General features: G+C 40.6%; 1 protein-coding gene across 4 annotated transcripts in view; it reads right to left on the bottom strand.

The window, feature by feature from the left end:
- Nucleotides 1–24,380, bottom strand: part of LOC145342248 (ecto-NOX disulfide-thiol exchanger 2-like) — a 271,181-nt gene that overhangs the window by 43,553 nt on the left and 203,248 nt on the right. For all 4 annotated transcript variants that reach the window (XM_080187653.1, XM_080187654.1, XM_080187651.1 and 1 more), the window contains 3 exons: nucleotides 3,971–4,177; nucleotides 3,212–3,445; nucleotides 1,678–1,890 (listed from right to left, as the gene is read on the bottom strand). In XM_080187653.1, the coding sequence (XP_080043779.1) occupies nucleotides 1,678–1,890; nucleotides 3,212–3,445; nucleotides 3,971–4,177 (654 nt within the window). The remainder of the gene's footprint in view (nucleotides 1–1,677; nucleotides 1,891–3,211; nucleotides 3,446–3,970; nucleotides 4,178–24,380) is intronic.

Below are 24,380 nucleotides of genomic sequence, written 5' to 3'. Positions count from 1 at the left end.
AATGACAAACCTCACACCGAATGGTGAAAGTTTCACCACTACAGAATTCTTAAGTTTTTAGACTGCCTTCATTTTCAGTGTTTCAACCTTGGAAGGGTCGGAATTCACATCGAGTTGCAGCTGTTTTTATTTTACGAGTAGATTGCCATCATACGTTGTTTACATTCCCATTCATATAGATTATCTCTAGCTATACATTTACAGAAGTATCGGAGATTGTGGGACAGCTATTTTCTCAGCTGAGAAATGGGCAGGATTTTATGGCCTCGCTCGTCTTGAAACTGTAAAATCCTGCCTGACGTCAATGGACCTTCCCATGCTCTGCCCTTTGCCTGCTCAATTCCCGTGGCAGATGGGCCAGTAAAATTATGGCTGTTAAATATTTAAGAGAAAAACCTAAAAGTCCAGGAAGACAGGATGAGGTGAGGAGAATTATCATTCTTACCTGCAGGAACATCAAAATTTGTGTAGAATTTGGACATAAAAATTTGAGTGCATTTAAGTTTAAATCTGGAACTAAGTTAATCTTGCATTTAAAATGAAGTGGTGCTGTGTAAGAGAAATCGGTGATATGGAAAACCACTTAACTGTTTTGACAGCACTTTTGCAGCTTGGTCAATATTGCTTGCCACTTTGCAAACCCTATCATCATTCTACGGCCAAAATAACATTTGCAACACTTTAGCCTCACAAAGCAGTGACTTAAAACTGTTTACTCCTGTTTACAACACATTGTTGCTCCCTTCTATACTGTGCTATTATCCAAGCATTGGATGTTACACAGACGCACTCATTACATTCAAAAGATCTTGAATTGTTCCAGAATGTTTGTATAACAAGTTTAATTTGTCTCTTACTTGTAACAGTTATTTGTAGTATTCCATTTCACCAACTAGTAACAATGAATTATTCAGCTGATTTGCATCTTGAAAAAGGGGGCTAATAATTAAGCCTATTTTATGCCAAGTTTCTTTTAACCACTATTAATGGAGTAGCTGTTATAGATTCCTACACAATAAACTACTCAAACTTTTTCTCATGATAATGTTGAGTTGCCTGATCTACCCACAAATTACCCTCAGGATGCAATGATACATATATTTATTCTTTCTAGTTCCTCCATTTTTAATTAATTAACACTGTTATAATGCATCAACAATTGGAAAGCACAAAAACTGAATCCTTCACTGTCATTAAAGTTACAATTGGATAACTTTATTACTTTGGTCCTATGTTTGCAGCCAATAGGAATTTTCAAATGCTCTTATTAAGGGGTTCAAGCAGTTAACTTGATCTACAGAAAGTTGTGGCAGCCTTCATCTCTTCATCCTACTAATTAAACGAGTTCTTGACTCAACTTGTGATATTTTATTTGATATTTCACGCATGCAAGGTTGACTGGTGTGTATGAAGTCAGTATTATAGCAACTCAATTCAAGGATGTTCAATGCTAACAGCTTCTAGACAAGCACTTACTTTTTGTTTTATGTCAATATATATGACATTTTTCTATTAGGTATACCATATGCATTAGTCACACTTGTCTTGCTATAGAATCAATAATGTACATTTAATTAAATTGAACAAAAAGAAAATTAATGAATGATAAAAGATGAAAAGTGCTCATGCTATCTATGATGGCCATTTCAAGTGTTAAAGAATGAAGTTATTACTCACACTGAACCAGGATCCCTGAGAGGGCATTCTTAAACTTCTCTTTGGCTTCCTCCATTTCTTTTTGATGTAGAATCTTTTCGTTCATAAGCCTTCGAATATGGCTGTTAGCTGACTGGATCATGGAGTAGAAGATATTTGCTGATCGACGGTTCACTTCACCTCGTTCGAGCCATGTGTAAAGGGTCTGAACAGCTTCAGAGAATTTTGCATCATCTACAAGAGATTGATGTATTCAAACACAAGGCAAGAAACTATAATTAAATTTCAAAAGCAAGATACATTCATGCGAAGTGCTCTCCATCCTTCATCTGACTTGGTGTGGGATTATTTTAAAACAAATCTTTCAAACATTTGCTCTTAGGACACGAGCAACTCTGGCAAGGCAGTATTCATAAAGGCTCTGAGGTGTTGATAGGTTTTTCCTTTGTCAGTAGTTGCTGTTACAATCAAACAGCTTGATAAAGTTTATTTATTAGTCATAAGTAAGGCTTACATTAACACTGCAATGAAGTAACTGTGAAATTCCCCTATGGTATGTCATAGTCAACCACAGTGCATGAAGCTAAAGTCACATGTAGGGTGGCATGTAACCTTCACTGAATGATAATATTGAACCAGTTGAACTTGTAAACAACGTACTGTTTCCACGGAATCCTTTATTTCAGCGCTAATATGAGAATAAAGAGATTTGTTGAATTCTATATCACAACTTGCCACAGGTGGATACAAACTAGTCCAATGTGATATCCATAACACTGCTGTATCTTTTTGATCTAAGAGTGCTTTGGCCAGTCAGTTTGAAGATATTGTCACCTTTCATACACTTGCCTTTCCTTGTACCAACGTCTACCAGAATGTCAAATGTACAGAGGTTACTGCACGAAGGTTAAATAATTGTTTTATCTCCTATTCCACAATCCATATCTAATTTACTTTACCAAATAAGATTGAAGTTTCTGCTGCTTCCCATGGTGTTTTATCTGCTCTTGTTCTGGACTTGATCATAATTCATGTGGTCAAGTTGCACATCCTCCCTGCATGAAACTGGTACCTGTCAGACAACTGCAAGGGCCAACTAAGACTCCTATCTTTTCGATCCTTATACTCGCTTCACTTGTAGTCCCTGACCACGTCGACATGGTCATAAACTGACCTTTTAAGACCACTATTTCAGTACTCCTTCACAGGGAAATGTACGTAATAGGAACATCTCCAGAAGGCTATCATCCGAAGGAAGTTTCTGTGGCTCAGCAGCTATTTTTGGATACCCTGGCCTGTGTTTATAAAGAAAGGATAGGCCATCAGGAGAGGAACTACCAGCAAAAAAAAAACTTCTTTTTCCTCTTTTTCTAATACTTTCCTTTTAATTTATTATTGTTGGTAAACACGTAAAAGAAAAATTGTAACCAACATTTGTTAGATGCTAAACTTTTACATACAGCTAAATGTGAAAACGATGCTATTTTTGGTAATAAAGTGTCGCTCGCAAAACCTTTAAGTACGAGCGACTCATTGTACAGGACCTTTAAATTACCTTTAAGCTTTTCTGACAGCACAGCACTTTCATGCTCTGAATAATGCACTATTGGCGGAGGTGAAGGTAGTCGAAATCTTTCTTCTTCTACTCTTCGACGGTGGCGTTCCTCTCTTGCCATCATACGTTGTTTACATTCCCATTCATACAGATCATCTCTAGCTTGAGCAAAGTCAACGTGAAGGCGACCTGTGTCCTTCTTATCTGTACTGGAGCCTATTCTTATTCGATAACCTGTTGAAGCCCAAAAGCATAGAAAGCACTCTCACATACAATGACATGGAAATGCATAAGAATATTGAAAGACTACAGAATATGCCACTCCCTGGCAACTGGAAATTATTGTAACTGTTTAGAAAAATTCTTGGGAAGTTTCCTTTTTTTACAACCCAATTCCCAAATTTTCCTTAGACCAAAGTTACCAGTATTTGATAATCAATTAATGTTGTAATTAGTAAGATTATGAACCTGATTGACTACTTCTACAGATATAAAAATTTAGATTGAACAAGCAACAATTAGATGCGAGATCTAACTGCTTGTTAATCAGTACTAGGGAAAGAAATACCAAAGGTTTTAGTTAATAATCCTTTCCTCTATTTTGTCTTTAAAAACTTTGCTCCTCCTTTAAACTCCATCATAAAATAAAACCTTCATAGCCTTCAGTAATTATCATTATTATTTAAGAAGTTAAAATGTTATAAAAAGTATTTTAAAGCTGTAAACAAAAATAAAATTGTGAACAGAATAAAAACTTACCTGACAAAAAGAGAGCTTTGTCTATCATGTATTCATCTGAAAACCGAATATGACAAAAGTTTTTCTTGCTTTTACGAATGGCTATGATTTCACCGCACTGTCCAAAAACTTCAGTGATCATCTCCTCTGAAGCATTCTCTGGTAAACCACCAACAAAAACAGTTTTGCATCCTGGAGGTCTTTCGCGCATAGCAGGTGGTGGAAGGTCTAAAGAAAAAAAGCTTCAAGAGTTAAAACTATGGACTGAAACACACAAAAAAGTGAGGCCAAAACAACATCAATAATCAATTTGCTGCATTCATTGACTGCAGTCTTCAATGCTTTACCAGGAAAAAAGAGTTAGAGATTGGAACAGTTGATGTGCGAAGAAAGCCATTTGTGCTTGTTCATCTTGCACCACCACAATTTGCCAGTTAATCGATCTGGCTACTATGCCATGAGCTCAATGACAAATCAGGGGTCTTGTTTTTTGTACATACAGTGGCTTATCATGCAGACCAACCGATAGCATTATAAAAACTGGAGGAAAGACACTATAATTTGGATCATGTCTCAGTATGTCCTGTTAATTGAGCTGCATGTTTTTTTTAAAATCAGTTTAAATTAATTTCCTAAAATTTATTACAGTTTTTAAAAAATAGTGAAATATTGAAAAAGTGATTGTATATCCCCTTTTTTCCAGAAATCTTCCAAAAGGATACAAAGAAATGTGCTTGAAATTTGGGCATGAAATGCTCAACTAACCAGATGCGTTGAAGCTTTGGCAAGATTGGCTGACTGCTCCCACAGACATGGGCCAAGTGGCCTCTTTCTATGCTACAAACTCTGATTCGATGACTTCAGTGACACCCACTGAGTCAAGTGACGCGGTAGGAGGAAGCCAGGATCAGGTGTGCAACATCAATCATTTCAGCTTCGTGCAATCAGTGCCTAAAATACATCTTCAATGAAGGGAAGGTTTTTTTAAAAAGGAAAAGGTTTGAACTATAATTCGGTGTTTGGAGATGAGGCAATGATCAGATGCTTTTAGACAGATGCATTTGGCTACTCTCGACAAAACCCAAAGGCAATTTAAAGTTATTACAATAATTCTCCAGGGTAGATAGCTTTTACAAAGTGGGTTGCTGATATGTTTGACAGCTTAATATCTGAAGAACATACTGCTATGTCTGCAAAGTCTCTGTCATTTGGATACCTATATCTTTTATAAAACAACTTACCTATTCTTTCTTCTATGTTCTTCCAGGTGTCAGTAAGTAGGTTGGCCCCTACCTTCAGAAACCACCTCCTCCTGCCTATCCTTGAGTGAATCCATAATACTGCAGATTTGTTTGTAAATAGTTTGAAGCTTAAACTCTGTTCTTTACATAAGTTGTATTTATTCTTTCAAAATTTGGCCAAATTTCAATTTAAAGTGCTGCAAAGAGAATGGTTTGTACAATTTCTAATATTACAGTATAACTGGTCAACATTGTGTCACCATTGCTGGTCTTTTTGTCTTGCCTACTTTTCTTGTTGCCCAACAAGCTGAAAGACAAAAGCAGCAGACACATGGGAACACCACCAGAAAGTCCTCCTCCAAGTCATCCACCAACGTGACTTGGGAATAAATCCCCATTCTTTCAAAGTCACTGGGTCAAAGTCCTGAAAATCACTACCTAACAGAACTGTGGCTATATCTACACCTTAGGAACTGCAGCAGTTCAAGGCAGCAGTTCACATCTTCTCATGAGCAATTAGGGGTGGGCAATTAATGCTGGCCTAGCCAGCAACACCCATCTCCCTCCAAAGATGTGCAGGTTAAGTTGATTGGTCGTGCTAAATTGCCCCTTATCAGGGAGACTAGCGGGGTGAATATGTGGGGTTATGGGGATAGGGCTTGGGTGGGATTGTTGTGGTGCAGGCCCGATGGGCTGAATGGCATCCTTCTGCACTGTAGCGATTCTATTCTATGATTCTAAGTGAATTCTAAACATAGGGCAAGTGTGATTCAAATAAGTATCATTTATACAAAGGCATAGTATAAAGAACAAATTAAATGAATTTTAATTTGGAGGGGACAAAACAATCATCACTGTGACATGGCTGCAGATGGTCAAGACCAGGAGCCAATTGTGCCCAGTTATAAATTCTACAGAATAATTGAGAGAAAGAGAAGTAGCCTTGTGAATAAGGATAAAATCACTTCATTGATAAGAGGACATAATAAGAAGTGAGCAGTTGGTGGAGATTTAATGGTTAGAATTATAAAATGGAAAACAGCTCCCACTAAAGTCTGAAGCTATGTATCAGTTCCAAGTGATAGAATGTATAAATGTAGAGTTTTGACTAGTAAAGGCAGAATAATTTTAATGGGAAATTTTAACTTGCATATACATAGTGATAAGCAGAGTAGCTGAGGTCAGAAAGGTAATACGTCTCTTGAGTATGATTAAGTTAGTTTTTTGTAACAGAATGTCCTACTAATGTTCTAGGCCACATTGGATGAGATAATGAGGAATGAGCCAGATAGAATCAACAGCCTACTGTTGCATGACATTTATCTAATAATGTTGTAATATAATAGCCTTCAACATGGTGTTTAAAAAGAAATGTGAAACATACACTATAATTCTGTAGTCCTGAATAAGGGTCATCTGACTCAAAACACTGGCTCTATTCTCTCTCTACAGATGCTGTCAGACCTACTGAGATTTTCCAGCATAATCTGTTTTTGCTTCAGATTCCAGCATCTGCAGTATTTTGCTTTTATACCAAAATTCTAGATTGGGCATCTTGAAAACTTCACCTGTTCAAATTCAGCCAGCATACTTTTGTAAAGAATAAAACAGGTTTACCAAGTTGGATTGATTTATTTAAAAAAAAATAAAGTAGTAGACAGGACAATATCTACACGTTATTTACATGGCCTTCCAGAAGACATTTGATTAATGTCCTTAGCAGCAGACTGTTAGCTAAAGTTGAAGTTTGTGAAACTGAAAGCAAATGACTGACTTAGCTAAGAAATTGACTGAGTGGCAAAACAGAAAGTACAGATGACAGACATGTACTTTAATTGACATGATATGATTAATGGTGTCTTGCATTGATCTGTGTTTGGGCCTAAACTAATCACTATAGTTGATAGTGACTTAAATGAAAGAATGGAAAGCCGCATATCCAAATTTGCATTAAGTGAAAGGGTTTATCTGTGCTATACGGATTCCAATGTAGGAAAAGGAGAAGGCATTCACTTTAGACCTAAAATTGATTGAATAGAATCTTGATAAATAGTGGAAAACTGGAAACAACTGATCTTTTTCTTTGAGACGGGGTTGTATCAATGTTTGCAGATCATTAAAATGTAAAGAATAGATACAGAAAACAATCAAAAGGCTAATGGAATGCTGTTTTATTATCTAGAGGATGAACAAAAGGAGGTAGAAGCAGGCTACAGCAAAATTAAGCCCTGGCATTGGGAGAATTCATAGAATCCCTACAGTGCAGAAGGAGGCCATTTGGCCCATCGAGTTTACACCAACCACAATACCATAAGAACATAAGAAATAGGAGCAGGAGTAGGCCATTTAGCCCCTTGAGCCTGCCCCGCCATTCAATAAGATCATGGCTGATCTGTCGTGGCTCAGTTCCACTGTCCCGCCCTCTCCCCATAACCCTTAATCCCCTTGCCTATCAAAAACCCATCAACCCGCGTCTTACAAATATTTAGTGAGACAGCCTCCACCACTTCAACGGGCAGAGAATTCCAGAGATTCACCACCCTTTGAGTGAAGAAGTTCCTCCTCAACTCCATTCTAAACTGCCCCCCCTTTATCTTGAGGCTGTGCCCTCTAGTCCTACTATCCTTTCTGAGCAGGAAGAGCCTCTCCACCTCTATCCTATCCATCCCATTCATCATCTTATAAGTCTCAATGAGATCTCCCCTCATTCTTCTAAACTCTAACGAGTACAAGCCTAGTTTATTCAGCCTCTCCTCATAGTTCAACCTCCTCAACTCTGGTATCAGCCTAGTAAACCTCCTCTGCACTCCCTCCAAGGCCAAAATATCCTTGCATAAGTGTGGTGACCAAAACTGCATACAGTACTCCAGCTGCGGCCTCACCAGTGCCCTATACAGCTGCAGCAAGACCTCCCTACTTTTATATTCAATCCCCCTCGCTATGAAGGCCAGCATCCCATTTGCCTTCCTGACCACCTGCTGCACCTGTAGGCTGGGTTTTTGCGACTCACGCACAAGGACCCCGAGGTCCCTCTGCACCGTTGCATGCTGCAGTTTTTCGCCATGTAATAGTCCTTCCTACCATTATTCTTACCAAAGTGGACAACTTCACATTTGCCAACATTAAATTCCATTTGCCAGTTCATGGCCCATTCGTCCAGCCTATCTAGATCCTTCTGCAGACTCTCCACACCCTCCACACAATTTGCCGTTCCACCAATCTTGGTGTCATCAGCAAATTTCGACACCATACACTCGGTTCCCTCCTCCAGATCATCTATATAAATGGTAAATAGCTGAGGCCCCAGCACCGATCCCTGGGGCACTCCACTAGTCACCAACCGCCAATCCAAATAGCACTCATTGACCCCCACTCTCTGCCTCCTATTTGACATCCAATCCTCTATCCACGCTAACACCCTACCCCAAACTCCATGCCCCCTGACCTTCTGTAATAACCTCTTGCGAGGCACCTTGTCAAACGCCTTCTGAAAATCAAGAAACACCACATCCACCAGCTCTCCTCTATCCACCGCCCTAGACACATCCTCATAGAACTCCAATAAATTCGTCAGACACGACTTCCCCTTAACGAAACCGTGCTGCATCTGCTCTATCAAACAATTCTCCTCAAGATGCCTCGCTATTTTCTCCTTGATCATGGATTCTAACATTTTACCTACAACAGACGTTAAACTAACTGGCCTATAATTCCCTGCCTTTTGCCTGCCACCCTTCTTAAACAACGGCGTAACATTAGCCGTTTTCCAATCTTCCGGCACTTCCCCGGAATCCAGCGATGCTTGGAAAATAATCACCAAGGCATCCACCATCACCTCCGCCATTTCTTTTGGAACCCTTGGATGCATTCCATCAGGTCCTGGGGACTTGTCCACAATCAGTCCCTCCAGTCTGTCGAGCACCGCCTCTCTAGTAACAATAATGTCATTCAGGCCCTCCACTCCTACCATCTTTCCATCGCTAACACCCGGCAAATTATTCACGTCCTCCTCCGTGAAGACCAAAACAAAAAAGTTATTCAAGGCCTCAGCCATTTCCCCATCCCCTACCACTAAGTCCCCCCTCTCGTCCTCCAAGCGTCCAACGTTCACCCTAGCCAGCCTCTTCCTTTTTATATATTTATAAAAACTCTTGCTATCCTTTCTTATATTAAGCGCTAGCCCAGCTTCATAGTTTATCCTACCCTTCTTTATCAACTTCTTTGTCATTCTTTGTTGACATTTAAACCTCTCCCAATCCAAGAGGAAAATTGGTCCTCTTAGGGACAAAAGTGGGGAGTTATGTATTGAGTCGGAGGGAATGGGGGAGCTCCTGAATGAATACTTTGCGTCGGTATTCACGAAGGAGAGGGGTTCGGAATCGTGCGGTCTCTTGGAGGGAGCTGAGGATCAGTTGCAGGAAATATCTATTACGAGGGAGAAAGTGCTAGGGCTTTTAGGTAGCATAAGGACGGATAAAGCTCCGGGGCCTGATGGTATTTATCCCAGGCTGCTTAGGGAGGTGAAAGATGAAATTGCTGGGCTTCTGGCGCAAATCTTTGTCTCTTCTTTGGACACAGGTGAGGTCCCAGAAGATTGGAGGGCAGCAAATGTGGTACCGCTGTTTAAAAAGGGTAGTAGGGATAACCCTGGAAATTATGGACTGGTGAGTTTGACATCGGTGGTAGGGAAATTAATGGAAAAAATACTTAGGGGTAGGATGTATGAGCATTTGGAGCGTTGCGATCTGATTAGGGATACACAACATGGCTTTGTTAGAGGGAGGTCTTGCCTTACGAATCTGGTGGAATTCTTTGAGGAGGTGACAAAAACGGTTGATGATGGGCGAGCCGTTGATGTCATCTATATGAATTTCAGTAAGGCGTTTGACAAAGTCCCTCATGGTAGGCTGGTAGAAAAGGTTAAGGCGCATGGGATACGAGGTCAGGTAGCTAGGTGGATTGAGAACTGGCTGGGCAATAGGAGACAGAGGGTAGTTGTGGAGGGGACCTTTTCGGGCTGGAGGCCAGTGACCAGTGGTGTGCCGCAGGGCTCAGTACTGGGACCTCTCCTCTTTGTAGTATACATAAATGACTTGGAAGAGAGCGTAGGTGGTGTGATCAGCAAGTTTGCAGATGACACCAAGATGGCAGGGTTGGCGGGTACTGAAGTGGAATGTCAGGTGATACAACAGGATATAGATAGGTTGGTGCATTGGGCAGATATGTGGCAGATGGAATTTAATCCTGACAAATGCGAGGTGATGCATTTTGGAAGGAATAATGCAGAGAGGAGCTATGTGATAAAAGGTAGACCGATTAGGAGTATAGACATACAGAGGGACCTGGGAGTGCAGGTTCACAATTCCATGAAGGTTGCAACAGAAGTGGAGAAGGTTGTTAGGAAGGCTTATGGAATGCTAGCCTTTATAGGTGGGGGTATAGAGTATAAAAGCTGCCGTCTAATGCTTCAGTTGTATAGAACGTTGGTTAGACCGCATTTAGATTACTGCGTCCAGTTCTGGTCACCTTACTACCGGAAGGACGTGGAGGCTCTGGAGAGGGTTCAGAGGAGGTTTACCAGGATGTTGCCTGGCACGGAGGGGCTGGGGTACGAGGAAAGGTTGGAGAAACTGGGACTTTTCTCCTTGGAAAGACGGAGGTTGAGGGGGGACATGATAGAGGTATATAAGATACTGAAGGGAATAGATAGAGTCAATAGTGGGAGACTGTTCCCTAGACTGGGTACAAATACGAGAGGTCATGATTTAAGGGTGAGGGGGGAGAGGTATAATTTGGATGTGAGAGGAAGGTTCTTTACGCAGAGAGTTGTGGGGGTATGGAATGCGCTACCGAGGGGGGTGGTGGAGGCAGGAACGTTGGACTCGTTTAAGGTTCAGTTAGACAGACACATGAGTGAAACGAGGATGGAGGGTTATAGTAGGGGCTATTAAATAAGGTCAGAACCTCGGGAGACACCGGAAATGCAGACTTGTAAGTTAACGTTTTTGTCTTTTTATTCCACAGGTGGAGGTCCACTTCGTTGTCAAACGAGGGGCATGCACACGGTGGGTCGTGCGTGGGCTGCTCTTGGAGGTTCCGGGAGTGGCCTAGTACTTCGTGTCGGTGTGTGTGCTTGATCCTGGACCGGTAGACGGGCGCCGCAACAGCTCGGTGACTAGCACTGCTGGCTGTGCAGATACATGGATTTGGGCCTGGGTCTGTGGGAGTTTGTGCATTCTCCCTGTGGTTGCGTGGGTTTCCTCCGGGCGCTCCGGTTTCCTCCCACACCCCAAAGATGTGCTCTTAGGCTGATTGGTTTACTAAATTGACACTATTCTCCCCGAATCTGGCTAAGTTAGGGGTTCCATTCGTAGACACGCAGGGTAGAATAGGTGTAGGGTGATGCAGCGGTGCGGGCTCGTTGGGCCGAAGGGCCTGTTTCCCGTGCTGGGTTGTTCTTTGTTCTTTAATCCTCTTCTCGCCCACTACTCTTAGCTACTCTAAACGCATCTGCTTTTAATTTAACACTTTCCTTTACCTCCTTCGTTATCCACGGCTGATTATCTCGCCTCCTACAATCCTTTTTAACCATCGGAATAAATTTCTGCTGAGCACCAAGAAAGATCTCCTTAAAGATCCTCCACTGTTCCTCAGCAGACCTACCTTCCAACGCGCTCCCCCAATCAACATTCGCTAATTCCTCTCTCATCCTACCGTACTCCCCTCTGTTCAAACAAAGGACACATGTCCGGGAACCCACTTTCTCCTCCTCCATCTGCATCAGAAACTCCACCATACAATGATCACTCTTCCCAAGAGGATCCTTCACCACAAGGTCCCTAATTCTACCCGCCTCATTACATAACACCAGATCCAAGATAGCTCGCTCCCTCGTCGGCTCCAACACACACTGTTCAAAGAAACTATCCCAGCAGCATTCCAAGAACTCTTCCTCAAGCCCACCGTGTCCAACATGGGTCGACCAATCAATATGTAGATTGAAATCCCCCATAATTATCTCCTTCCATTCTTGCACGCCGCATTTATTTGCGCGTTAACAGCCCGCCCCACCTCCAGATCATTATTTGGGGGCCTATAAATGACACCCACCAGCATCTTCCTCCCTTTGCTGTTCCTAATCTCCACCCACAACGATTCCACTTTCTGCTCTTTGGTTCCTATATCATCCCTTACTACCACCCTGATGCTATCCTTAATCAGCAGAGCTACACTCCCCGCCCCCCGCTTTTTCCTCCCGCCTATCCTTCCTAAATACTTGATACCACCCAAGCCCTATTCATACAACTCCATATATTTACCCTGCTGATCCCCCTGACAGTAGTGTCAATTTAGCATGGGCAATCCACCTAACCTGCACATCTTTGGACTGTGGGAGGAAACCGGAGCACCCAGAAGAAACCCATAGAGGCATGGGGAGAACATGCAAACTCTACACAGAAAGTGACCCGATGCTGGAATTGAACCCGGGTCCCTGGCGCTGTGAGGCAGCAGTGCGAACCACGCTGGCACCCTGCCGTCCCTACTATGTGCAATTTTGAGCACCACACATTAAGGCGGCTACATTGGCTTTGAAGAGTGCGCAGCATAGTTTTACCAATTTACCAGACTACATTAAGAGCAATTACACAAATCAGGGTTTCTTGAAATTTAGAAGGATAAAAGATGATATGATGGAGGTTATCATTTTTAGTGGAACAGATAGGATAGATAGAAACTATTTCTGTTGGTTAAGAACATCAATGACTAGCAGACATGGTCTAAAGATTAGAGTCAGACCTTTTAGGAATGAGGTTGACAATCATTTCTATATGCAAAGGATGGTAGAAGTTTGGAACTCTTCTGCAAATGACAATGGTGCTGGGTCAATTGTTAACTTTAAGTCAGAGATTGATATATTTTTTGTTAACTAAAGATACCAAGGGATTGGGGCAAAGGTGGGTAATATGGAGTTGGCTAACAGATCAGTCATGATCTGCTTGAATGACGGAAAAGGCCTCAGGGTCTAAATAGTTGACTCTTGCCTTCATCGCTGGCCCAAGGCAGAATTGTTTCAGAATTCCTGATGCAGCTTAATTATGCTGGGGAGGGTTGGAGAGAGATTAATTGGTATTTTCCAAACATCTGAACCATCAGTTGTTTTCTGACAGCTGCGTTGTGTCCTTCTCTGGGAACCCACATTCATTAGATCAGGTCTAGATCTAATGCACTCAGCTGGATAAGCTATTGCAATATTTTCGCTTTATCATGCATAATGTGGTGAGTCCTGAAAGTTGCCTTCAGACATGATCAGGACTCTGATTGTAAAGCAGGCCACAAAAGACAATCAAAGCTGGAGGAATTCGAAACAAAAGAACAATTTCTGTAGCATATGGGTTTTTACAGGTTCTTTGCAAAGTCCTGTGAGGGCCATATATCACAACAATACGAGATCCAGATTTTATGAGGCTGCATTGTGAAAATGGATGCAAATTCAGCAAATTTATGATTGACATTGACTGCAATGATGAGAAAAGCTATGAAAATAGACTTTTCTCAAATTATAGAAAGGTATTGATAGAGCAGCCCAAAAATCCCAGCAAATTAAGATACAGCACAACAAATGGCATAACTTGCTTCAGCATGACTCAATCTGTTATTTCCTAGAACCTTAAGTAATGGTACGTGCTATTGATGAATCATTGGTATGATATAAGTTTTCAACCAATTCCAACCTCGTATTGTCAAACTGTTTCTCAATTACTGCACTTACAGAGGAAAGGAGCTCTAATTTAATCTGCAATAGTGAACCATAAAGTTTCTTTATAGTACCATGCACTAGAAAATTCGATACTGGAACTAATTTCTATGTCTTTACATATAATGAGTTTACTTTTTTGGCTCATTAAAAATTAGGAACAAATGGATTTAATATCCCCAGTAAAACTAAAATAAAAAAGATCAAAGCTCCCAAGAAACATAAAGACTATTTAAAAGGTATGTGTACAGTTAATATTTTCTACTGCATAGCAAAGTTCTGAATGGAATTTAGGAAAAGCTGGAACAATTATGGAATGAGAGAGAGATCAGTTTCCAGGCACATTCAGATCTAAGCATGCACAGTTTCACGATCACACGTTATTTATTCCTTTCTTGCCATTTTAATTTTTGAACATTTCAATTTATGGTAAGTCCATTTCTGAGCATATCTGGAAGATGTATCACTTTATAGCTACTCACACAACAGCTAGCCAACTCATTTCACCCAAAATATGCACTTAAAAGTTCTGATGAGTAAAGAATTCACATTGACTTTCAAAAGAAAAGTTTAATTTGAAAAACACTGCAATATTTCTCAGTTTTCCCTCCTCTTCCACCACCGTACTATTCACAGATGCTAACAGCATTCTAGTACCGCACATTTACAGCTACTTTACAAATGTGAGACTGATTAGCGAGTGTTAACAGGTTATTTTCCATGGTTAAGGTCTATGCTATACTCATTACATCAACATACATGGTAGGGGTCATTGAATAGCCAGCCATTAGTAGTGGGAACCTTGTCCCAATTTTACCCTCTTTATCTGGAATTAGGAATCTACTGATGAACATGAAACTATTGTCAGTTGTCTGAAAAACCCGTCTGGTTCACTAATGTCCTTTCAGGAAGGAAATCTGCTGTTCTTACCTGGTCTGCTCTACATGTGACTCCAGAGCCACAGCAATGTGATTGACTCTCAACTGCCCTCTGAAATGACCTAGTAAGCCACTCAGTTCGAGGTCAACGACGCCGATGTCCCATAAATGAATTAAAGAAAAACAATTACTGGCAGTCTGAAATTAACTAAGAGTTATGGGAACTTCAACTCAGGACCTTATGGCTTAGCGTGATCACGTTTAATTTGCTTACAAAATCAGACAGCTCCATAAGTAAGTATTCCAGCACTTTTTTGACTTGAAGCCTAACAATTCTCAAACTGATTGCAAATAAGCAATCATTTTAATTTTGTTAATAGAACATGTATCAATCTTTTCACAAAGTATATTTTAAATTTTGGAACCGGGTCCCTCTACTGAGCTCTGACGAAGGGTCATCTCGACTCAAAACGTAAGCTCTATTCTCTCCCCATAGATGCTGTTGGATCTACTGAGATTTTCCAGCATTTTCTGTTTTTGTTTTCAGGTTCCAGCATCTGCAGTATTTTGTTTTTATCCATTTACTGAATTAGAACAAAGAAAATTACTGCACAAGAACAGGCCCTTCGGTCCTCCAATGCTGACCATGCTGCCTGATGGAACTCAAACCACTTACACTTCCAAGGACGATATCCCTTCATTCCCTTCCTATTTGCATATTTGTCAAGACGCCCCTTAAAAGTCACTAATCATATCTGCTTCCACTACCTCCCCTGGCAGCGAAATCCAAGCATCCACCATCCCCTATGTAAAAAACCTGCCTCGTACATCTCTTTTAAACCTCATGCCCCACAGTAATTGACTCTTCCACCCTGGGAGAAAGCTTCTGACTGTCCACTCTGACCATGCCCTTCATAACCTTGTTGAATTCTATCAAATCACCCCTCAGTGAGAACAAACCAAATTTCACCAACCTCTCCTCATAGCTAATGCCCTCCACACCAGACAACATTCTGGTAAATCTTTTCTGTACCCTCTCCAAAGCCTCCACATCCTTCTGGTAGAGTGGTGACCAGAATTGAACACTGTATTCCAAGTACGGCCTAAGTAAGGTTCTATAAAGCTGCCAATTTTTAAACTCAATGCCACAACCGATGAAAGCAAGCATGCCGTATGCCTTTTTGACTACTTCCTCCACCTGCGTTGCCACTTTCAGTGACCTTTGTACCTGTACACCTAGATCTCTTTGCCCATCAATAATCTTAAGGGGTCTGCCATTTACTGTATATTTCCTATCTGTATTAGACCTTCCAAAATGCATTACCTTATATTTGTTCAGATTAAACTCTGCCATTTCTCCACCTAAGTCTCCAACCGATTTTTATCCTGCTATATCGTCTGATGGTCCTCATCGCTATCTGCAATTCCACCAACCTTGGTGTCATTCGCAAACTTACAACTTACCTTATTTCTTAGAATGATTAAATTATTAAAATTAAAACAACATTTTTAGAAAAAAACAGTTTGAACACGAACTTCTGGCCCAAGCTGGAGTATGACCAATTGAGCCAAATAGATACATAATAGCTAATGCAGAGTAAAGTCATATGGTTGGGAAGGTGTCACAATCCAATGCAGCTTGGTCAAAAATGTCCAAATACAATGAAAGGATACATTTGTTTCAAATTCCCCAGGACAGATAGGGTATAGGTTAATTGAAAGAAACAATAATGTATTCCTGGCAACACACTCTAATCTCATCAGAAAATATCTAATTATATTTTCTATGGTCTTGATTAGTGTAGTTTTTCAGGAGTGAAATTGCCAAATTAATGCCATGTTTGATACATCTGTACTCTGCACTGATGTACAATAGGATACAGAATTAAACTGAATTCAGAATACCTAAAAGCTGCAGTTGTTCATCCATTCTGACTGGATACAACTCTAACACACTTGTTCATCACACAGTTATAAAAAGAAAAATATTTTAACAAAATAAGCTAGCAGTCTCTTTAAAATCTCTGAAGGCTTAGTAACCAACTAAATACATAACTGGAAACAAGAAAGCTTAAAACCAAATCTAACTATTACACAAATTTACATTTTCATTGCAATTCAACACGTTTACAATTAGCATTTTTCAAAGTCTTAATCTGAGTAATTTTAATTTTTACTCAAACATTCTGGAAACACTGGCTGTCAGGACTGTATGAATGCAGCATGCCAGATCGATGCAGAAGACAGGTTAAGTACTTCAACAACTAGGATATAAAGAAAGTTTTTTTCTTAAATCAATTAATTTGATTAAAGAAAACAGTTCCTGATCAATATTCACTGGTAAATTTCCAGAAATTCTATTGTTGCTTGACAGTTTGTTTTAGCTAGCTCTCAAATACTTGAGAAGATGCCAAATATTCAGCCAAGTTTGTCAAGATACTTGGCTCTAGTTTGTACGAAAAAGCATGACGACAATTAATTGCTGGCATCAAAGGAATAGCTGGAATATGCTTCACCTAGTTCAAAACATGCATGCTGTCCTACAGGAGCTGCAACTGGTATGTTTAACAGGGAATGATCTCAGTTTCTCACACCAACATTCGTTAAATAATAATGCATAAGATTTCCTTCACGTATTCGTGTCAAGGAACAGTAATTTTCACTATGCAGTTTAGGAAGAGATTTTTGAATCTTGCACTGATAGCGTCAACAATCATATCTTAAAGACTCTCTCAGTATTATTCTATTGTTAGAATGGCAATTGTACATCCTTGACAGTGCACTGACTGGAGATTAAAATTACTCAAAACAGTACAAAACATATCATATTTGTTGCATCTTGAAAAGAACTTCATGATTCAACTGACTTTTTTTTTTGAGTCGCCTGTGAGAGGTTACAGGGCTGGAGAATTTTTGGGGCCATAACTGAATCACAACTATTATATTCAATGTTGGAAAAATAAAAAGGTATGGTATGCAAATTCAACAAACTCATTTCCATCTCACTGTTGTAAGGTGTTGAGCATAGCATGGTAGATCTCGTGAGGTATTTGTAATCTTAGGTAGTTCAACAATAAGTATTTATTAACTACTAGAAGCATTGTACATACATATGGTAAAAATCCAAGGTAGGAACTGACTCCATGCTTGTTTCTACATAACACTGACCTAGAGGTGCAGGTCATGAGGTCCCTTACTTAACCCTTTGTTTGCCAGACCCTTACACTACATTCACCAGATGCATGCAGGTTCACAGTTCAACCAATTTACTGGTCAGAAATGAAAAGATTGATTCATTTGTACTCCCATTCATTTATTACAATCTTCCATGTAGCAAGGTTGAAAGTAGAAGAATTAGAATCAGACCATTCAGCCCCTTGAGACTAATCTGCCATTCGATAAAATCAAGGTTGTTCCAATTGTGGCCTCAACTCTACATTGTTGTCTGGCCCCCATAACCTTCCATTCCATTGTCAATTAAATCCATCTAACTCAGCCTTGAATATATTCAATGACACAGCATCCACTGCTCTCTGGGCAAGAGATATCCACAGACAAACAACTCTCAGAGAAAACATTTCTCCTCATTTCAGCCTTAACTGGGAGACCCCTAATTTCCAAAGTGTGTTCCTTAGTTTTAGACTCCCCCAGGGAAACATCCTCTGTGCATTTATTGGAACTGCCTCGAATGCAGTTACATCTCTTTTTAAGAAAGGAGACCAAAATTGTATGCTGTTCTCGAGTTGTGGCCTTAAAAAGGCCCTGTACAACTGCAGAAACACTTTGCTACGATTTCACCTGATTCCCCTTGCAATAAATGCCAACGTTCCATTTGCCTTCCTAACCATTTGCTGCATCTGCATATCAACATTTTGTGACGCAAAGATCCCTCTGTACCACAGAAATTTGCAGTCTCTCCATTCAAATAATATACTGCATTTACATCAGCCAAACTTTTGCCTGCTCACTTAACCACTTAAATTCCTTTGTAGATGTGTTACACTGACTAGACAACTTTACAATTTTTCCCAATCGCAAATTATAAAGGCACATTTACTATGGCGAATTGACTAACCCACACAACTTTGGACATTAAGGGGCAATTTAGCATGACCAACCCACCTAATTTAAACATATGTGGACTGTGGGAGGAAATCAGAGCAGACTCCACACAGACAGCCACCCAAGGCCAGAATCAAACCTGGATCCCTGGCATTATGAGGCAGTAGTGAAATAAAAATTGAAATAAAAATTGTACAATTCTCAAAGTTTAGTGGTAGATATCCTAAGGAACCAAAATTCACTTTAGTTACCCAATTACATTTTAAGTACTTATAGATATTTATACTATCCGTTTTTATATTTCTAGCTAGCTTTCTCTCATACTCTAATTTCACCCTCCTTTTTATTCGTTATTCTGTGCTGATTTCTAAAATCTGTCCGATCTTCCTGTGAGATTCATACAATTTTTATTTCAATTTAGTGCTCTCCTTAACTTTTAGTTAGCCATGGATGATGCATCCTTCTCAAAGTCTTTCTTACTCAATGGAATATATCTTTTGAGAATTATTTATCATCTAAAACATTTGTCATTGCTTCTTTGCTGTTCTACCTTTTAAACTATTTTCTCTGCTCACTTTCATCAATTCTCTCCTTGTACTGTTGTAACTGCCTTTATTTAAATTGAAGACTGTAGTCTTAGACCCATACTTCTCTCCCTAAAATTGAATGCAAAATTTTGTCACATTATGATCACTGTTGCGTCAGAGGTTCCTTTCTTATAAGATCATTAATTAATTCTGAATCATTGCTTATTATCATGTCTAAATTAGCCTGCTCACTGGGTGGCACCAGAACATACTGCTCTAAAAGATTGTGTTGAATACACTCCATTTGAAGCCCCACCCCCCCATTCCCCGTCACAGTGGGAACTGTACCAGGCAAGCTTTAGTGCAGGTCCTGATAAGCGTGGTCCTAGTGCGTTGGACCCCATGGGAGGGGTGGGTCATGGGCAACTGTAGCTATCAGGCTGAAGGAGGGGGGCAAGGGGTTGACCTCGGTCCCGTACACCACCCCCCCCCCCGAAATCCGGTGGGGGGTTAATGTGTGTGTGGCGGCTCCATGACTGAAACATTCTAGCCCTTGGAAACCTGATCACTCTTGGCATGGGGATTTCAGGCAGCTCTTTGATCAAAATCTTCATTTTTGTCTGTGTACTGTGAAAATTCTTCCTGTACTCAGTCTCATTAGGTAACACCACCTACACCACCATCCTCAACAACAGGGCCCTGCAAGTCTGTGTCCTCAGCCCCTTGCTAAATTCCTTATAAACATGTGACTGCATGGCCAAATTCTGCTGCAACTCCATTTTCAAGTCTGCTAATGACATCACCATAGGAGGTCAGATTCTAAACAATGATGAAACGGAGTACAGGAGAGAGATGGCAAATGTAGGGAAATGGTGTGATGACAATAATCTCTCCCTCAATGTCAGTAAAACAAAGGAGATAGTCATCGATTTCAGGAAGTGCAGCGGAGGACATGCCCTGCCTACATCAACAATGATGAAGTAGAAACAGTCGAGGGTTTCAGGTTTCTGGGTGTCCATGTCACCAACAACCAGCCTGTTCCCTTCCCACAGGTGCTATAGTTAAGAAAGCTCACCCACACCTCTATTTTCGCAGGAGGCTAAGGAAATTTGGCATATTTGCTATGTCTCTCACCAACCTTTACAGATGCACCATAGAAAGCTTAGAGTCCAAGTGTGTCATAGTGTCATAGAGGTTTACAGCATGGAAATAGGTCCTTTGACCCAACTCATCCATGCCACCTTTTTTTTTGAAAAACCCCTAAGCTAATCCCAATTGTCCACATTTGGCCCATATCCCTCTGTACCCATCGTACCCATGTAACTATCTAAATGCTTTTAAAAAGATAAAATTTTACCCGCCTTTACTACTACCTCTGGCAGCTTGTTCCAGACACTCACCACCCTCTGTGTGAAAAAATTGCCTCTCTGGCTACTTTTGTATCTCTCCCCTCTCACCTTATATCTATGCCCTCTAGTTTTAGACTCCTCTACCTTTGAGAAAAGATATTGACTACCTAGCTGATCGGTGCCCCTCATTATTTTATAGACCTCTATAAGGTCACCCCTCAGCCTCCTATGCTCCAGAGAAAAAAGTCCCAGTCTATTCAGCCTCTCCTTATAACTCAGTCCATCAAGTCCCAGTAGCATCCTAGTAAATCTTTTCTGCACTCTTTCTAGTATAATAATATCCTTTCTATAATAGGGTGACCAGAATTGCACACAATATTCCAAGTGTGGCCTTACCAATGTCTTGTACAACTTCAACAAGTTATTCCAACTCCTGCATTCAATGTTCTGACCAATGAAACTAAGCACGCCGAATGCTTTCTTCACCATTCTGTCCACCTGTGACTCCACTTTCAAGGAGCTATGAACATGTACCTCTCAATCTCTTTGTTCTGTAACTCTCCCCAATGCCCTATCATTAACTGAGTAAGTCCTACCCTGGTTCAATCTACCAAAATGCATCACCTCGCATTTGTCCAAATTAAACTCCATCTGCCATTCATCAGCCCACTGGCCCAACTGATCAATATTCCATTGCAATTGGAGATAACTTTCTTCACTGTCCACTATGCCACCAATCTTGGTATAATCTGCAAACTTACTAAGCATGCCCCCTATATTCTCATCCAAATCATTAATATAAATGACAAATAACAGTGGGCCCAGCACTGATCGCTGAGGCATACTGCTGGTCACAGGCCTCCAGTTTGAAAATCAACTTTCTACAACTAGCCTCTGGCTTCTGTCAAGAAGTGGATATGCTGGCGTTGGACTGGGGTAAACACAGTAAAAAGTCTGACAACACCAGGTTTAAGTCCAACCGATTTATTTGATAGTAAACTCACTAGCTTTCGAGGTTTCACCTGAAGAAGAGGGAAACCTCGAAAGCTAGTGAGTTTACTATCAAATAAATTGGTTGGACTTAAACCTGGTGTTGTCAGACTTTTTAGTCTGTCAAGAAGCCGATTTTGTATCCATTTAGATACCTCACCCTGGATCCTGTGAGATTTATGCAACAACCTACCATGCAGTACCTTGTCAAAGGCCTTGCTAAAGTCCATGTAGACAACATCAACTGCACTGCTCTCATCCACCTTCTTGGTTACCCCTTCAAAAAACGCAATCAAATTTGTGACACATGATTTTCCATTCACAAAGCCACGCTGATTGTCCCTAATCAGTCCTTGCATCTCTCAATGCCTGTAGATCCTATCTCTCAAAATACTTTCCAACAATTTACCCACCACAGATGTGAGGCTCACTGGCCTGTAGTTTCCAGGCTTTTCCCTGCAGCCCTTTTTAAACAAAGGCACAACATTTGTCACTCTCCAATCTTTAGGCACCTCATCATGACTATCGATTATTCAATTATCTCGGCTAGGGGACCCGCAATTTCCTCCCTAACCTCCCACAATGTCCTGGGATATACTTCACCAGGTCCCGGGGGTTTATCTACCTTGATGTACTTTAAGACTTCCAGCACCTCCTTCTCTGTAATGTGTACACTCCTCAAGACATCACTATTTATTTCCCCAAGTTCCCTAACATCCATGCTTTTCTCAACAGTGAATACTGCTGAGAAATATTCATTTAGGATCTCACTCATCTTTTGTGGATCTGCACATAGAAGACCTTGTTGATCTTTAAGTGGCTCTACTCTCTCCCTTGTTACTCTTTTACCTTTTATGTATTTGTAGAAGCTCTTGGGATTCTCCTTTGCCTTACTTGCCAAAACAATTTCGTGTCCCCTTTTTGCCCTCCTGATTTCTCTCTTAACTCTACTCCTACACCCCTACACTCTTCAAGAGATTCACCTGATCACAGCTGCTTATGCATGTCATGTGCCTCTTTCTTCTTCTTGATATGGTATGGCTCCTGCTCCGACCAAGACTGCGAGAAACTACAAAGGGTTGTGAATGTAGTACAGTCCTTCACACAAACCAGCCTCCCATCCATTGATTCAGTCTACATTTCCCAGTCTCTGAAAAGCAGCCAGAATAATCAAGGATCCCACGCACCCCAGACATACTCTTTCCACCTATTCTTCCGTCGTGAACAAGAAAGAAGTCTGAGATCATGCATCAACTGACTCAAAGACAGCTTCTGCCCTGCTGCCTTCAGCCTTTTGAATGAACCTACGATAGATTAAGTTGATCTTTCTCTACACCCTACCTGTGACTGTGACACTCTCTCCTTTCATGTACATACTCTATGAATAGTATGTTTTGTCTGTATTGCATGCATGAAACAACACTTTTCATTGTATTCCAAAACATGTGACAATAATTCAAATCAAAATTGTTTTGATGACCTTCAGCAGCTGGGTTACCAAACGTCAAAACTTCCCCAATCCAAAGTTGCAAACAAATGGCACTTGGTATTCTCAGCCCACTCCATTAACATTTTTCAGAAAATATATTCATACAGGAGAAGGAGGAAAGTTCTAATAGGCTGAATTATCTTAGCCATCTCACTAAGTACATCACTGTTTTTTCATTTTCGGATCATAGCTAGCGCTGGTCGCAAATGAAGAAGAAAAATCAGGAATCTGTTTAAACACTTCATCCTCCAACAAATCACTGTACTCAAGATTGTGTCCAACATAAATCGATTGCTAAAATATGAAAGAAAATATGCATCTCATGTGCTATTATTTTACAGATTTTTTAAAGTTGGATTGCAATATTGTTTTAATCAAAATATGAATAAATATTATCACAAACTTTCCACTGATGGGGCCTCACTTTCTTTCGTCAGCAGGCAATCTGAAATCTTGATTAATATATAGCAAATAGCATGATAGCCTCCTGATATCTTTTTTTTTGGTAAGTAGGCTCACAATACCAGGTTAAAGTCCTGATGAAGGAGCAGCCCTCTGAAAGCTCATGATTCCAAATAAACCTGTTGTGAGCCCACCACAGTCCAATATTGGTATCTCCACCTCATGTTTTTTTAATCACTCATAGGCCAGCATTTATTGCCCTTTCATAGTTGCCTCTGAGAAGGTGGTGGTGACCTACTTTCTTCAAACACTGATACAACCAGGTGGCTTGCTAGGCCATTTCAGAGTGCAGTTGAGAGTCAACCACATTGCTGTTGCTCTGGAGTCACATGTAGACCAGACCAGGTAAGAAGGGAAAATTACCTTCCATAAAGGAGGTGGATTTTTCCAACATCCAACAATGGTTTCATGGTCATCAATAGATTCTGAATTCTTATTTTTTATTAAATTCAAATTCCACCATTTGCTGTAGGGGGACTTGAACCTGTCTCTGAGTTTCTGGATTAATATTCCAGCGATAATACCACGAGGCCATCACTTCCCCAAACATTATATTTGAGATGTCTATCCCTGAGGGGAATACAACTAAAAGTACACTGAAGGAAACTAATTTAGTGCACTGAAGCCTTTTGCTGCCCTATCCTTTAGCTATGATTAGCCAAATGTTGTGGGTGAATT

The sequence above is a fragment of the Carcharhinus amblyrhynchos genome, chromosome 4 (assembly GCF_965287045.1).
Source record: "Carcharhinus amblyrhynchos chromosome 4, sCarAmb.v2.hapA, whole genome shotgun sequence".
NCBI classification, from domain to species: domain Eukaryota; kingdom Metazoa; phylum Chordata; class Chondrichthyes; order Carcharhiniformes; family Carcharhinidae; genus Carcharhinus; species Carcharhinus amblyrhynchos.
The sequence above is the reverse complement of the archived record's forward strand: the minus strand, read 5'-3'. Positions and strand labels throughout refer to the sequence as shown.